This window comes from Anguilla rostrata, chromosome 12 (assembly GCF_018555375.3).
Source record: "Anguilla rostrata isolate EN2019 chromosome 12, ASM1855537v3, whole genome shotgun sequence".
Taxonomy (NCBI): domain Eukaryota; kingdom Metazoa; phylum Chordata; class Actinopteri; order Anguilliformes; family Anguillidae; genus Anguilla; species Anguilla rostrata.
The window spans coordinates 22,148,775-22,164,122 of record NC_057944.1 but is presented as its reverse complement, the minus strand read 5'-3'; the positions used below and the strand labels follow the sequence as shown (position 1 = coordinate 22,164,122).

Below are 15,348 nucleotides of genomic sequence, written 5' to 3'. Positions count from 1 at the left end.
ACTAAATCCAATCAGAAAACAAAGCAAAGGGGCTAGGCAATTGGAATTGGTTACAATGAGTGAAGGGTCTAACTCACAAAATCATGGGGCAAACAAACTATAAGGGCTAAGGAAAGAATCAGAGTTGAAGGGAACAAGTCATGGTCAAATACGAGATCTAACTAGCAAGCAAACCAGAAGGGCTAGACAGGAATCGGAATCAAACAAAAATTAGGGGCAAATATGCAAAGTCAAACGAAGCGATCACTATACACAAACCACCAAGCACAAGTTTGAAGAGATAGTCTCCTCTGGTAAGTGGCTAACAGCAGCTTTTTCAAACAGAGTAACCGGAAACGAAAATGGCTAATCAAACAACAAATCAGACGAATGAAACACATTCAGTGGAGACAACTGTAAGCAAAACTTACGACAGAGGTCATAACAACACACAAGCACAATTATCTATGGGATTTTTACATTAATCAAAATAAAATACTAAGACTAATTCTAAGACTAAGACACATATTAAAGACATGACATTATAAATAAAGTTATCATGATGGCCTATGCTCTGCCTTAATTCTAGATTGCATAAAACAAACCTCTACCCCAATTACAAAGGAATATTAATTTGCGGATCTCTCAATGGAAGTTAATGCCTTGTTATTCACGAAATATGGACAGTTCCAAATAACTGAGTAAGTGTTGACTGCATTTTATAGACTACATGATTAATATAAAAACTGCCATGCTTACTACCAACAAATCAGAATGTATATCAACATCACTGTAATAATAGCAGAGTCGTTAAACATGAATGCAGCAGCCCAGGAAACAGCGAAGAAGGAGCAAGAGCAGCAGCTCCAAAGCAAAGCACACTCACTCTAGCTGGCATAGCTTAGCTACTTCACAACGTAGTCTAACATCATGTACCCAGAATTAAACCCAGGGCCGGCCCATGGCATAAACGCTCTACGCTTGAGGGCCACAACCGCTAGGGGGGGGACACAAGACCACGAGGGGGGGCCACACGATCCAATGTTTATCTAAGGTAAATAACGTTATTTTCGTAATTACGTTATTCATCCCCTATCTCGGAACTAGCGGTATGAATTGAAAATGGAACAGCAACAGAACATTTCAAAACAATGAAATGTAAGAAGGATTTTACCAAGTGATAACCCCCCATCGACATAATGCAACAACACAGCCCCCCCTACCCTGCCCCCCAGCTCCACAGACTTGCTTAGGGCCACCAAAATCCTAGGGCTGGCCCTGATTAAACCAACTAATTAGTTGTAGCTTTGTTTGGATGTGCAACAACCACAACATTTTTTAATCAATGTCACTAAGTTTGCTGCTAACTTTTTTTACACTCTGTTAGAGACTATGTACCTTTCCAGGTAGTTATGCCATTACTGCCATGGTTTTTTTTTTATTGTATGAATTTGAAGTTATGGGATGGCAAAATCCACAATTAGGCCAGGTCGATTCACATTATCAATCTTTAAAACAAATCATGAATTTTTTATTTGCCATCAATTCTTTCAGAACACTTTTGTTCTGCTCCCTAGGCTCTCATTTTTAGAGACAGAGATATATAATAATATAATGTATGTATAATATCTGAGTACATGTACTACTATATGAGTACATGAGTCAGTATAATCCTGTAAATTTCATTTTCAAAAGTCTAGCTTTTAATTAAACATGTAAAAATGTGTAATTCCACCTGACTTTTGTCAAACTGCAGTACACCCTATATACACCATTGAACCCCATATAATAAGGTATACATGTATATCACAGGATGAACCATAAAGAGTAGCACCCTCTCTCTGGATCATCACACCACCATACATTAATTCAATAGATAACATGTCTGTTATGATGTCAGCAGGTTTACTGAAGACAAGCAATGTATAGTTTATATTTCTACTCCCAGACAAGAATCTATTTGAGTTTTCTGAAAATAATTTGATATGATTTTTTTATGGAATTAAAATGACAGTATGCATTTAAATTAATTGCCATTTTGGAGTATTGAATACTCAGCTTTTGAGTATTTTCTACAACATTTTGGGATATTTATTTATTTACTGGCCTACTGAAAGTGCAAGTAGTAACTTTATCTGCAATAACCATTTGCATCTCAATCGGGTTACTGTAAAGAGTAATGTAGACTGCGCACTAAAGTGCATATCTTCACCAATCTTTTTGAATGCGCAGATGGCATGACCGCAGTATATAAATCTGTGGGAAACCCTGGAACAGCCTAGCAATCAGCCAATTTACTCATTGGCTAGGATGATAAATCATATTTTGTTGCGCATTGTTAATGTTTACTCTCCTCAGAATCGTATCTAGTTATGGTCACAAGTTACACAGCTACCCACGAGTGAGCTAATTTCTCTCATTTCTCACTTTTCTGTTCCAAATGACGTTTTCCCTGAAGTTTTAGTTATTGGTATTGTGCAATACATGCAAATCGCAGTATGCCCCCTTTTTAGGGTAATTTGACTTAACTCCAGTGTTCCAGGTATACAAATTTAATAACGGCTGACCTGGAAAACATCCCTGCGTAGCCTACAATGCTGCAGAATTCTCACCGATCGCGCAAAACCAATTTCCCTCTATAGGCCTAAATCTCATTAAACATCTTATTTGGCAACTGGTCGAACACAGTAAGTAACGTCACATTTGTGGAATACAGTAACTGTAGCCTCCGTTAGGCTACTTAGGAAAATCTGTTTTTTCAAGAATGCCTTTTATCGGTCTCCATTATCTGCTATTGTTCTGTTTGACCTTATTTTACTTTACGTTATCTCTTTTAATTTATCACTTTTTTATTTTTTTTTATTTTTTTAACCAAAACCCCCTTCCCCCTCCACAAGCTCCCTCGTGTGCTCGTTTGACTCGTGCCAGACTATCATTGTAAATAAGAGTCTGATCTTAATTGACTTGTCTGGTAAAATGTTAAATAAAAAACCTATGTTTGCCAGCTGCTATTCATTTTAAGGTGGGTTTTAAGACGGTGTAGCATTAGGTCTGCCGGAGAGGTGGATTGGTCTCGGTTGCGCCGGCTGGTGGAAGGAGCACACCTGGGCTGCGTTAGCTAATCAGCCCAGGTGTATAAAGGTGTGATGCTCTCCACAGTTCGGAGCCGAGACAGGGAGTTAACACCGTGAGCGAGTCTCTTTATTTGAATTTCGTTTAATTTTAGTTTTTTTCTTTTCTTTGACGGAGAAAAGTGAACCGCCGCTGAAAATGGGAGGAGATTTTCTGCTGGAAAGCAGTCCAGCAACAGAGCGGGGAACTGAAATAGTTGTCCCTCTGTTTTACTTTCTTTTGTCTTTGTTATTTTAGCTTGGTGTTTTAGTTTATTGTTTTCATGCTCTCTCTCTCTCTCCCTCCCTCTCCATGTGACAGACAACGGTGTTCACCGGCACTGCCGCATCTCCCTGTGTCACACAGTTCTGCACTGAATTTTGGTTTTATTTTTTGTGTATCATGAAGATATGGCCTATTAGTGTAAATACAATATTTTTAAATATTCACACTTGTAATTAAAAATACCGCTAACTGTTGTCCATGGTGCCTGTGTTGGAGTTTCTCAATAATAACCTCTTGTTACCAAAATTTCTTACAATGGTGTTTAATCTGATTAAGTCTGTACAAATACAAGTGAATATAACTGAGGCAGCCTCTCACTGGGTTTTCTCTGGAAACTTGCCTTCCAAAGCAAAAGCATGAACAACTTTTTTTTGATGCATGGAAACAAAAAGTCCACACAAAACTGATTTGTTCCTTTGTAAAAATCCAGGCATTTTTCTGTGAAAATTGGTTTAAAAAACCTGCAAACAAGGAGACTTACCTTTCTGTTAGCTTGAACGAATCTGCCCATTCTCCTCTGACCTTAACAAGGTGTATTATCATTAACAAGGTTTTTTGTACTGAATCCTCCTCAGTAAACTCCACGGAATGTAATGTACATCACAGGAGGGCAACTGTTTCTTAGATGGTGCAGTCAGCATGTCTGGTACCAACAATCACAGCACAGTAAAAGTCACTTAGATCATGTCTTGTCCATTCTAATGTTTCGACAAACAACTAAACCTCTTCACCATGTCTGTATGCTTTATATATTGAGTTTTCTGCCACATAATTTGCTGTTTGCGTTAACAAGCAGGTGCACCTGTATACTGTGTATGTGTACAGATATATTTTTGGTTCCGTCCACACACAAAAAATCACAGCCTTAAATTGCTTGATTGTGTTTTATTAATGCATAATATGAACACTACATAATCCTTGATGGAACTTACACAACAGCTTTACACATTTTCACAAGAGCTTCACAAACATGACAAAATACAAGAAAAAAACCCCGCATGAATTCTTCTGATGGACACATTTTCTATAAATATATCCTTTTTGACAAATTACATGTAACTGACTTTAAAACAGCTTAAATGTTTGTAAGCCTTCACTTCCACATTTTTAAAAGCAAAAAGACAACAAAATAATCACAGAACACCCACATACAAAATAAGGACTCATTTGCCAATGAATACCTTGTTTTTGTATATCCAGGCAAAATACACATCACTGAATACTAGGGTTGCCAACTATCAAGGATTGGCCAGGAGACTCCTGGAATTGGCCAAGATCTCCTGGGCCCACTTTTTCAAAACTTTTAATCTGGATCACAGATATCCAAATAATTATATTCTCCTTTCTTCAATCCAGGATCAGATTGATCCTACTGATTTAGAATAAGATTTTCAGAACATTTTCAGAAAGGATCATTCTAATCCAGATACCGCAAGATCAATATTTTAAAAACTAGATTTTCAGTCATTTAATCAACCTCTATGTTGCCATCTGTTGGACCAAATAATAACAGCATGCCTGTTCATGGAAAAATTAAAGAACCACTTAAAATGTTTGTTACTTATATCATCTATTTATTTGCACAAGTGTACAGTACAGAGAAGTTGAAAGATAGAAATCAATGTCTACTTCAATGGGGAAAATAAATCCAAACAATATTCCCCATTTCTCTGCTGGTTCTTTCAAGCAACATACTGAAAAATTGAAATAAAGACATTTCTGAGAATCATCAAATTGTGTTGATCCATTATTAGCGTTATAGCTTTGACTTCTGTTTTTTCTCCACAAATTATCACCAGTTACAACACTGTTCCTTTAACAATAAGGGTCCTAAATTAGCCCTGAATCCACCCTTCCATTAGGATCAAGATTATCTGAATCTTTGGCATCAAAACCATTCTGATGAGCCTTTAAGATTTGAAAAATGCAAAAAGATTTAAGCTCAGTTAAAGGTAGGATTGGAACACCAAATACAAATCCCAATCTGAGGGATCAGAATCTCATTTATCCTTTTTGAAAAATCCAATTTTCAGATTTAATCCAATCCGACTGCTGTTTATCCTGGGTAACTGGGTTTTAACTGGGTCCTCGATGCAATAAATTCTATCCTATTCTTTGTTATTATTAAATAAATCTTATTTTAATTAAGCCACTGCAGTCCTGCAGTCCACTGCAGTTTTGTGTTGACAAACACAAAATTCAACACGTATTTTAGTTATGAATACCTGATTGGTTGATAGAGGAATCATGTTACAGTTCGAGCCAATCAGAAGCACCACTGCACACAGACACAGTGATAGTTGTTATTGAAGATTTTCCTGAGCATAGGTCTTCAGTTATAATAAATAAGGCTATTGTTGTGTATTTGTCTTCTTTCTTACAGTTATTCAACAATCTTTTGCAGTCAGCAATGTGTGCATGGCAGTGATGGTTGAATGACAATACATGCAAGATATACTATTGCTGCCATGTAATTCTGTACATTGTCTGTGGGCAATAAGGGCAATAGCACAGAAAAAGCTTTTTGCTACAGGATTTAATTTGCATGAAGTTGGCAACCCTATTGAATGCTGAAAGTAAAATGGCCATCAACTGCATTTCAGAAGTGGTTAAGTAAATTATGTCATTTCTTCCATATTAAAAAGCACATCAGCAAATACAGAGCTAAGGCAATGAACATAGTAGCAACAGGTTTTTTTTTTTTTTAAATCAGTCAGAACACTCCTCTGACCTCTGACCTCATAGATCCCCACTCCCTTCCCTGTTTTAATTTAATTACATTTTCTTATAGTACTCACTGTATTGATGTGATGTCCATACTAGACAGAATATTTAACAATTGAATACATCACAGATGGTAACCATGCTCTGATTTGGTGCATTGGGATGTGGACTGTAGATTGGACAATCGATATTTGCTCTCTGCACTCGTAGTTTAAGTGGATGTTACACAGTCAAACCCACCCTCTCTCTGGTAGAACAAGCCCAAGACCAATGAAGGTGAATGATTCAAATGAAACTGAATCAACTTTAATTTTACTGAAATATCAGTCTGCATTAATAAATGAAACACAAACTCTCATGTGAGAACATTAACATATTTTGCTTAGTGTGCAGTATAGCAAAGAATTACATAAAGAGGTAACACAATTATTTAACTGATCAAATTAAAGGCTGAGGTGAATCAATGTGCTCCTAATTGGTGAAAGTAAGGACACATGGGCACCAAACCTTCCATTTTGTAGTAATGAAGAATTAAAAGACCAAGCAAATGATAACAAGCCAAACCTGCATTGTTTTAATAAACTTAAGGAATTAAAAATTATGAAAGACCTTGAAGACAGGTGTTCAACAACGCAATTGGGAGCCTTTTGATTGTCCTCAGTCTTTAATTTGATCAGTTAAAAATGTATTTATCCTTTTTATGTAATTGTGTGCAATATAGCACAATTAGCACAATGTGAACATGGGATTTTTATCCTTTGTGGCATGTGTAGCTATTTCCGACATAATGTCACTGAAGAGAATAAATCATCCCTCTAAACATGCAAAGTACCTCGCTTGTTAAAATTCTGGAATTCAACTGTGGTTGGAATGAAAACCAGCATACACAAACGTCCCCCAGGACCGAAGGTTGGGAACCACTGATCTAGGCTACTCTTCAGATCTGCATTGGCTAGCTAGACTGGCTTAATGAATATGACTCACTAGCTTGATGAATATGGTCGAGTAGATGCTTTTCTCATCCACTTCTCTCTGTTGCCAGGAAATTTCCAACACCGCACTTGTTTAATAGACAGACAGTTCAAGAAAAAATAGTATGGTTGTTGTCTGTACTTATATATGCTTTTGCACATCACCTGCCAAACCTCTGCCACAAAACTGTAACGACTGTGAAAAAAGTGCTCTATACAGATGGTTTGGCATCTGATGCCACATTGACTGCCCGGCCCCATTTGTCCTGACTTCTGATCGAGTAATATGCGCCCTGTGAGGGTGGCTGACTTCATCACACCACAGTTCACTCTTGTGCAGATCTAAAACAGGATTTTATTAAAATGTAATCTTCGAGTAGATTTAAATTAAACTTTCTAATTTTTTCATTTGCCACCTCAAAATTGTATTTGTGCAGCCCACCAAAGATTTTACAAAACAGGAAAAATCCTGAAGGTTGTCTGCATGACAGGTGACAAACAGATATCTGGATATATCCACGGATGGTGAAATTACATTTTGCAGTGCTTACAACGAATAGAAGTTTTTGAATAGAAGGATGGAGTGTAGCACAGTTGGTAAGGAACTGGGCTTGTAACCGAAAGGTCGCAGGTTTGATTCCCGGGTAGGACACTGCCGTTGTACCCTTGAGCAAGGTACTTAACCGAAATTGCTTCACTATATATCCAGCTGTATAAATGGATACAGTGTAAAAATGCTATGTAAAAGTTGTGTAAGTCGCTCTGGATAAGAGCGTCTGCTAAATGCCTGTAATGTAAATGTAATGGAATGCTTTGGAATACTTGACATTCACATTCTGCCTTACATACCATGATGAATCAAGACCTTGATAAAAATATTTTCCAAAATATACTGACTACAGCACAATATCACTTTTGTTGTGGTAGAAAACTGAATTTATTTCCTACTTGGTCCAGTACAAAGATTACTTCCAGGAAAAGCAGCCTAGTACTTCCAGTTCCCACAATCAAGTAACAATGCCCAGCTGTACGATTCTTCAGCAGTATAGCAGGAAATGCCTCAGAGGGATATGGCTGTGGGACAGTGTGCATATATATGAACATATATCATTATAAATGACTCAAACTGTGACCCTCAACCCATGTTGTGCAGTCAATGTGAATTTTTTGACAATAAGGATGCATGGGGCAGTTTATTTGAAGGTAGATGAATAGAGGAGGGGTCTTCATCTGGCAGCCACCATCTGGGAGATTTAGCTGACAGCCACGATGGGCTCCACAGAGAGGATGTCCGTTTTACCGGATTGGGTGTGGGAGGTGGAGTGCAGGCCATGACTCTCCTTTGCCTGGGTGTGAGAGGAGGCAGCATGGCTCTCAGCCCATGCAACACGGTGAATGGGGGCTGTGGTGGGCTGCGAGCGCATTGGTGCCCTGCACGGGGTCTTCCGGCACATGCCCGCCAGGTACTTCAACTCAGCACGGAAACTGTCATTGAGCCAGCAATAGATAAATGGGTTGTAGCAGGTGCTGCTCATGGCAAACCAGTGGAAGGAGAAGTAGAGGGCATTGCTTGTGTGGATGACCTGGCTAGAGATAAGCACCACATAGCAGTTGAGGGGGAACCAGCAGATGGCAAACACTGCAACCACTGCCATCAGCATCTTGATTGTCTTCTTCTTCTTCTTTCGGTGGGCAAAATACTGCTTTGTGGTTACATCACCGATGGCATTTCGCCGCCATAACCTCTTGGCCACGGTGGTGTAGGCCCCAGTTATGATGAGGAGTGGTAGCATGTACAACAGTATGAAAGTCGCCAGGTCAATGTACTTCCAGTAGAGATCTGAGGGCTCAGGGAAATCTGGGAGACACAGACAGCGCAGTATGTCTTTGCTGTGGAAAAGGAGCAGCACAGACACATCATATTACCCAAGCTCCACAGAATCTGAATATGAATGTCCAAGACAACAGAGATTTCATTTGTTGCAATAGTTACTGCAGTTGAATCTGCCTGGATATATCCTACCTGTACACAAATGTGAATAACTTCTGGTAGATTGCGTGGGGGAGGGAAAAACAGGTAGCCATCAACCAAATCACTGCAATGCAGACTACGCCTCGCATTGTGGACATTCTTGGCTTTAATGGATGTAAAATAACCTACAGGGAATAATAAGAACATAGGAAAAGAAGAATACTGTTGATGAGAAGGCTGTTCAGACCATGTAGGCTTGACAGTTTGTCTGTTGTCTTGATCTATATCCCAGCATTATGCTGGCCTTGCTTACTTGTGCAGCACAATATCTACAACCTGACTGACTTTGGTCAGCTCTTATTTATTAATAAGAAGAAGAAGAAGAAGAAGAAGAAGAAGAAGAAGAAGAAGAATAACAATAATAATCATAATCATAATAATAATAATTTAAAAAACAGCATTATAATTATAACAAAGATTTAAGGTTTTTAACTTCTCTACAAAAAGGCTGTCAGATGTTTTTTTCTTGTACAGTATCTTCACTCTTCATTACAAATGTACTTCATTGAAGTTTATTTCAATGCAGCCTAATTTTCCCAAGACCACATTTTTGTCTTTTTTCATTGTTGCTTCTGCAGGGCACCCAACGGTTTTCTTCCTTATGTAGCAATTTTTTTAGGTGAGGATGTTCTAACTTTTCTCCCCTGTGTTTCTACCTTAGTAGATTTCAAACAGTTTATAAAACGTCAAGTTGTGCACAAGTTAATGCAAAGCTTAATTTGAGTTTAATTTACATCTTAATGTAATATAAAGCATCACTAAATAACTACTGTGCATCTTCTATGCAGTTTTTTCTGTTCAGCCAAAATATGAGCAGCAACGTTAAAAAACTGACAAGAGATATGGAAAACCGGTTTCAGCTGTTTTCCGAGGATTTAAAAGTTAATTAATAATGAATAAATAAACAAATAAATAACAAGGAAATATATATTTTTTTAATATAATGCATAAAATTAAAACTCTATCAATTAATATTTGTTTCTATAACAACCCTTTATATTTATGTATTACTATTAAATAGACGTATTAACTGTAACGTAATATTCCGCCATCTCAACTCTCAAACTCAAGGGCAGAGTTTCGAAAGCGTTCATTCAACGACGCTGTATCTTACGATCTCAATTTATGTTTGTTCATGGGTAGGGGAGAATCGCCATAAATGTAACAGTTTTAGGATTTTGCTCATTTACTCAGAACATATTTAACCTAGCACTATTACGTTTTAAACAGCCTTGACAGTAGTCAGTCGTTTCAATTACATTAATGACTTAATCGAGTCGGATACAATTAAAACCAGACTACAGATTAGGAAACATGGGGCTTTATTCTTGAAAAATACTGTGCGTAAACGCACAAGCAACTTCGTAATTTACCTGTGAAGTGAGTTGTGGTTACGTCCAAATCGATGAGGAAAGCTGCTTTAGTTTTTTTTCTTGACACCCAGGTAAGCTTTTACAAAGCAAATAGCCTACCATGCAGACGAATCTGGTGTATGCTTATTATAAATGCCTGTGACCAGGTGGCTGTTTATTTGCCATTAATCACTTGTAGCATCCAGAGGATGAGGCTATATCGACATATCAAGCAAATTAGCGGAACACTTTTAACATTAAACAATGAACTAACTAAAAAAAGTCAAACACGTTTATGAGTAAAATTAATTTATTTAATAAATATTAAATACCATTTAAAATGCCCAAGGTCTCCTCAAAAACAATACCACTACGTGCAGATGGTTTTCAACACCATCGAGTGTCCCTAATCTACAAATCTGAAGCCCTCTTCATGACCTCCCTGGGTACCAACCCACTCATGTTCTGTTTACACAGCATTCTGTATAACATAGCCTACAGTCTAACAGCAAAAAAGCACGTTGCGTGTTATAGCAAGTCAGAGGCTGCATAACTATAACAGCTGTTACATTTATACAGACGGGGACATCGTGTTTTGGTCACCTGGCATTTAATTCCCACTAGAATACACTCTGTAAATCATACTAACTTTTCAAGGACAGATAATATTTTAATGATGCCGATACCTGGAAATTACTTTCGGAATAGATTTGTACTCGGCTCGTTCAAAAACAGTTATTTTCCACGAAGGTTACCACATTGCTCCCTTCCTTTGGGAGGTGGTAGAAGCCTGAATTTCACATGTGCAAACCTGAAATGGCTTCGGTATGGTTATGGCTATTGTGTATCGTGTAGCCTACTAAATAGCGCGATAAGGCATGTGACAAAATCTTTAAATATCGAGTTTTAGATTTGGAGAGATTCAATATTTAAAACGGTTCTAACTAAGCACAAATGCCAGCCACCATGTGTTGACCTGGAGAGACGTCAGACAAAATTAAGTACACATCACTTAATAATTTTCTATAACACAGCAGGTCAATTGAATAGGCTACATTATCAGGTGTGTGCGGTTAGGCTACTTGAAAGATGGGAACAGGATAAAACATTTACCTGCCGTCTATCCAGTGCTATGGCAGTCAATGTGAGTGTGCACACGTGTAAGGAGCAATACTGCACAAATCTACTGATGTGGCACATGCCTTTTCCGAATACCCAGGTACTGTTCACAAAACGCACCTAGAAGAGATAAATAACAAATTACTTGCTCATGTAGCATGATGATTGGCGTCTGATTGCAATAGTCTGCATTGTAAACACATTCTTATAACAGTCAAGACAAATTCGTGACATTTAGATAAACGTGTTTACACAAGTAGCTTGTCGAAGTAGATTATATTTAGCCTACATTTCAACAATATGTAAACTTGACTACTCACCAAAGTGAATGGGGTGTTGAGGAGGGTAATAAGGATGTCAGCGATAGCCAGATTCACGATGAACAAACTTGTGGCAGAATGAATCCTTTTATTTTTTATCACGACGTGGCAAACGAGAATATTTCCAAAGAGGGAGATGATTATAATGAATGAGTAAGCTATGATTAATAGAGATTTGATGGTCGGATTCTGAGATTCTGCACCATATTTCTTCTTTCCGATCAGAAACTGCAAATCGGCCAAAGTGTTGTCGTCCAAAGTGTAAAAACTTGACCTGTTCGCAGCAGCTTCAGCAATTCTCTCAAACAACGAGTCATTGTACACTCGAGCTCGCGAATTCTGCAAGTTGGTAGCCAGGTATGTCAAAGGCAACAGCGCACAAGTACTCCTCATTGCCACGGAGGTTAAGGGGAGATTAAGTGATTTAAAAAATGCGATTAATTATTTCAATTGTAGAGATAAAGTGCGCAGTTACAATCTTGTGGGGTTCGGAGGTTCTCGTGCAACCTATTTACCGGGCAGAGAGAATCTATTTGGGACGCGCCTGCATTAGGTCCTCAGCCTCTTCACAGCGTATTCTCAGATGCGTTTTATCTCTGCTTTTGAAACCTCACATCACCTTCCCACATTCACTTAATACATCATTGGTCTGTGGTATACCTGAAAACAGTGACGTTGTCATGCCTTTCAAATGTGTACATGTACAGAAATAATAGGAGTAGGTAATGCTAATGAAGGATTTGTAACAATTACATATAAATTACGTATTAATTTAGTCAAAACTGCTTAGAGAAGCCATACACCAGGCCGTACGTAAAATTAAAATATTTGAATAGATTGCAGTGAAAGGAAAATCTAGAATACATCGTAAAAGTTGGGATTAACTATTGCGTCTTTAAAATTACATGAAATCTTTTAGCAGTGTTTATTCAGCATAATGCAAGTAGGCAGTCTACTTCCCACACACAGAAATTTTTCACATGGTGTGAATTCACCCTTAGCTCAATGTCCATCTAAACAACAGCTACTGCTAAGCATACGTACCTACAATAACACCCGGAAATTTTTAACAATTTAATTACTATAACAACAGACATTTTCTGCAATCACTGTTTGAATCTGGCTGCGCCGCCTAGGATTCTGGAAAAGTGGGTGGCGCTAACGCTTGAACAGCGACGGGCGCTTAATTTCTTCCATCCAAGGGGTTCTGGGCGCCCCCCAGCCATTACGGAATCTTGTAATCAGCATGGCATCTGCATGTCATGGCGGCCGAGAGTGCGCTGGTGTGCTCATTTTAACCTATTGAGGCTCGGTGGGTGGAGCTATATTTTAATGATCATAGCTCATCCTCTAAAGCAGAAGCCATAAGTGCGTTTAGGGAAAGTCCAAATCAACTTTTGTTAGGTAAACGCCAGGTAATTTCAGCACGAAGTAAGGCGCAAGGTTCAAATGGGCTGAACTTGGTTTCATAACATGCAATAAACGAATCAGAGTGTCATCTTCCATTCCTTGGTGGATTGCCAATATAATGGCCGATTTATCAAGATTTAGAAAAGACAGATATACAAAACTGTATTTCATTTAAGATCACACAGATGAAAACTATATTCCTGGGATATATATGTACCGTTTTTATATACAACTTAACTGTAGAAGGTGGAAGAAAGAGATGTTAAATATTCTGAGCTGTGTTGATTATATTGCCTTTTTTTCTAACAGCCATCTACTAAACAAATATTAATCTGTATATTCACATTGTGGTTGATATTTTTGCATAATGCATTTTTGAACATGGGTGAAAAGAAACTCATTAACAAAGCCTTGAGTCAGGAAAAGTACTGCATCTGGCATCAGTCCCATTTTTATGTGAGCTAGCTAGTTAATGGAATTTACAACTATCATTTAGTTAATCATTCATTAAAATTACTTAGATCAAAGGATTTAAAAAAAAATGTACATCCCTACTTAAAACACATTGCTTTATATTCCTTTTATACAATTGTTGAGATTGAAGCTGTTTTCATCCATGTTAATCAAAAAATATAATATCTGAGAAAACTCTTAGGGCTAGAATTAGGTTTTAATGTTCAAATCAGGGTTCTATTAGGGTTAGGAAAATGATAAATGTTAGGGCAGAGTGAAAATTATGGTTGTTTAAGAGCTTGGAAAATATTTAGGACGAAGCTTTGCCTTTGATTTTTGGAGGATCCAAATATTTCCTCAAGTGTGATGCAACACTAGTACTATATAAAAGGGTATTTTTCAGTGTAATACATTCTACAAAATAAATCTGTTTGGCAGTTAACAGACGTGTGCCCCTTATTAGACTCCCAAAGGAAAACACAGTTTACTGTGCTGACAGAGTCAGCAAATGTGATAAAGAGACAGTGCTCAGTTGCAGAACATCCAACTGGATCAGCATTATGTAAACCTTAATATAGTGTAATCATGTTTTGCATTGTTGGAAAGCCGATATCATGGGGAAAAGTTGTTGTCTTTGGTGGTGGGGCGCTGGCTAAAGATCTTGATAGCTATGGCTCAGCGCCCTGCCGGATGTGTGGTATGCTTACAGAGACAGTGTAAGCAGGATCATTGATGTACTGTCTTGTCATGATTGTGTCATTGTTTGATGACATGGCGTTTTCCTTTTGGTTTTGCATATATAAGGGGGAAAAAGCACAATGATTTGAGGAGACTTGTCAATACGACCTCATATGCGCCATAAGTGTATAGCTGTCTCACTATACACACTTTTGCATCTGTGTTGTATATTACCATCACTGAACATACACTATACGACCAAAGGTATCTGGACACCCCTTGATCTGGGGCTGTTTGTCATGGTTTCGACTAGGCCCCTTAGTTCCAGTGAAGTGACATTCTAGACGATTCTGTGCTTCCAAATTTGTGGCATCAGCTTGGTGAAGGCCCTTTCCTATTACAGCACAACAATACCCCTGGGCACACAACAAGGTCGATATAGAAATGGTTTTGTTGAGACTGGTGTGGAAGAAATTGGCAGACCTACACAGAGCCCTGACTTCAACCTCATACACCCCCTTTTGGATCAACAGGAAAGCCAACTGTGAGCCACCCAATCAGTGCCCCGGCCTCCCTAATGCTCTTCTGGCTGAATGGAAGCAAATCCCTGCAGCAATGCTCCAGCATCTAGTACAAAGCCTTCCCAGAAGAGTGGAGGTTGTTAAAGCAGCAAAGGGTGGACAAACTCCACATTGATGTCCATAATTTCAGATGAGATGTTGGATGTCAGGTGTCCACATATTTTTGGCCATGTAGTGTACTGTAAAACAAACTGCATTCAAATTAAGACGGGATACTCCTCGTATAGGTAATGAATTAATCACTTCTGTGATCTTCTTCTTTCGGCTGTTCCCGTTAGGGTTCGCCACAGCGGATCATCCATTTTCATCTCTTCCTGTCCTCTGCATCTTCCT

The 15,348-nt window shown here is 38.3% G+C and overlaps 1 protein-coding gene across 1 annotated transcript; it reads right to left on the bottom strand.

Moving 5' to 3' along the window:
- Positions 1–4,245: 4,245 nt before the first annotated feature.
- On the bottom strand, positions 4,246–13,225 carry LOC135236389 (G-protein coupled receptor 83-like). Its single transcript, XM_064302706.1, has 4 exons — positions 11,894–13,225; positions 11,568–11,693; positions 9,094–9,227; positions 4,246–8,960 (listed from the first exon to the last, which is right to left on the bottom strand). The coding sequence occupies exons 1-4, from the start codon at positions 12,284–12,286 to the stop codon at positions 8,324–8,326; spliced, it is 1,290 nt and encodes a 429-aa protein (XP_064158776.1). The 5' UTR covers positions 12,287–13,225; the 3' UTR covers positions 4,246–8,323.
- Between the last annotated feature and the right edge of the window lie 2,123 nt (positions 13,226–15,348).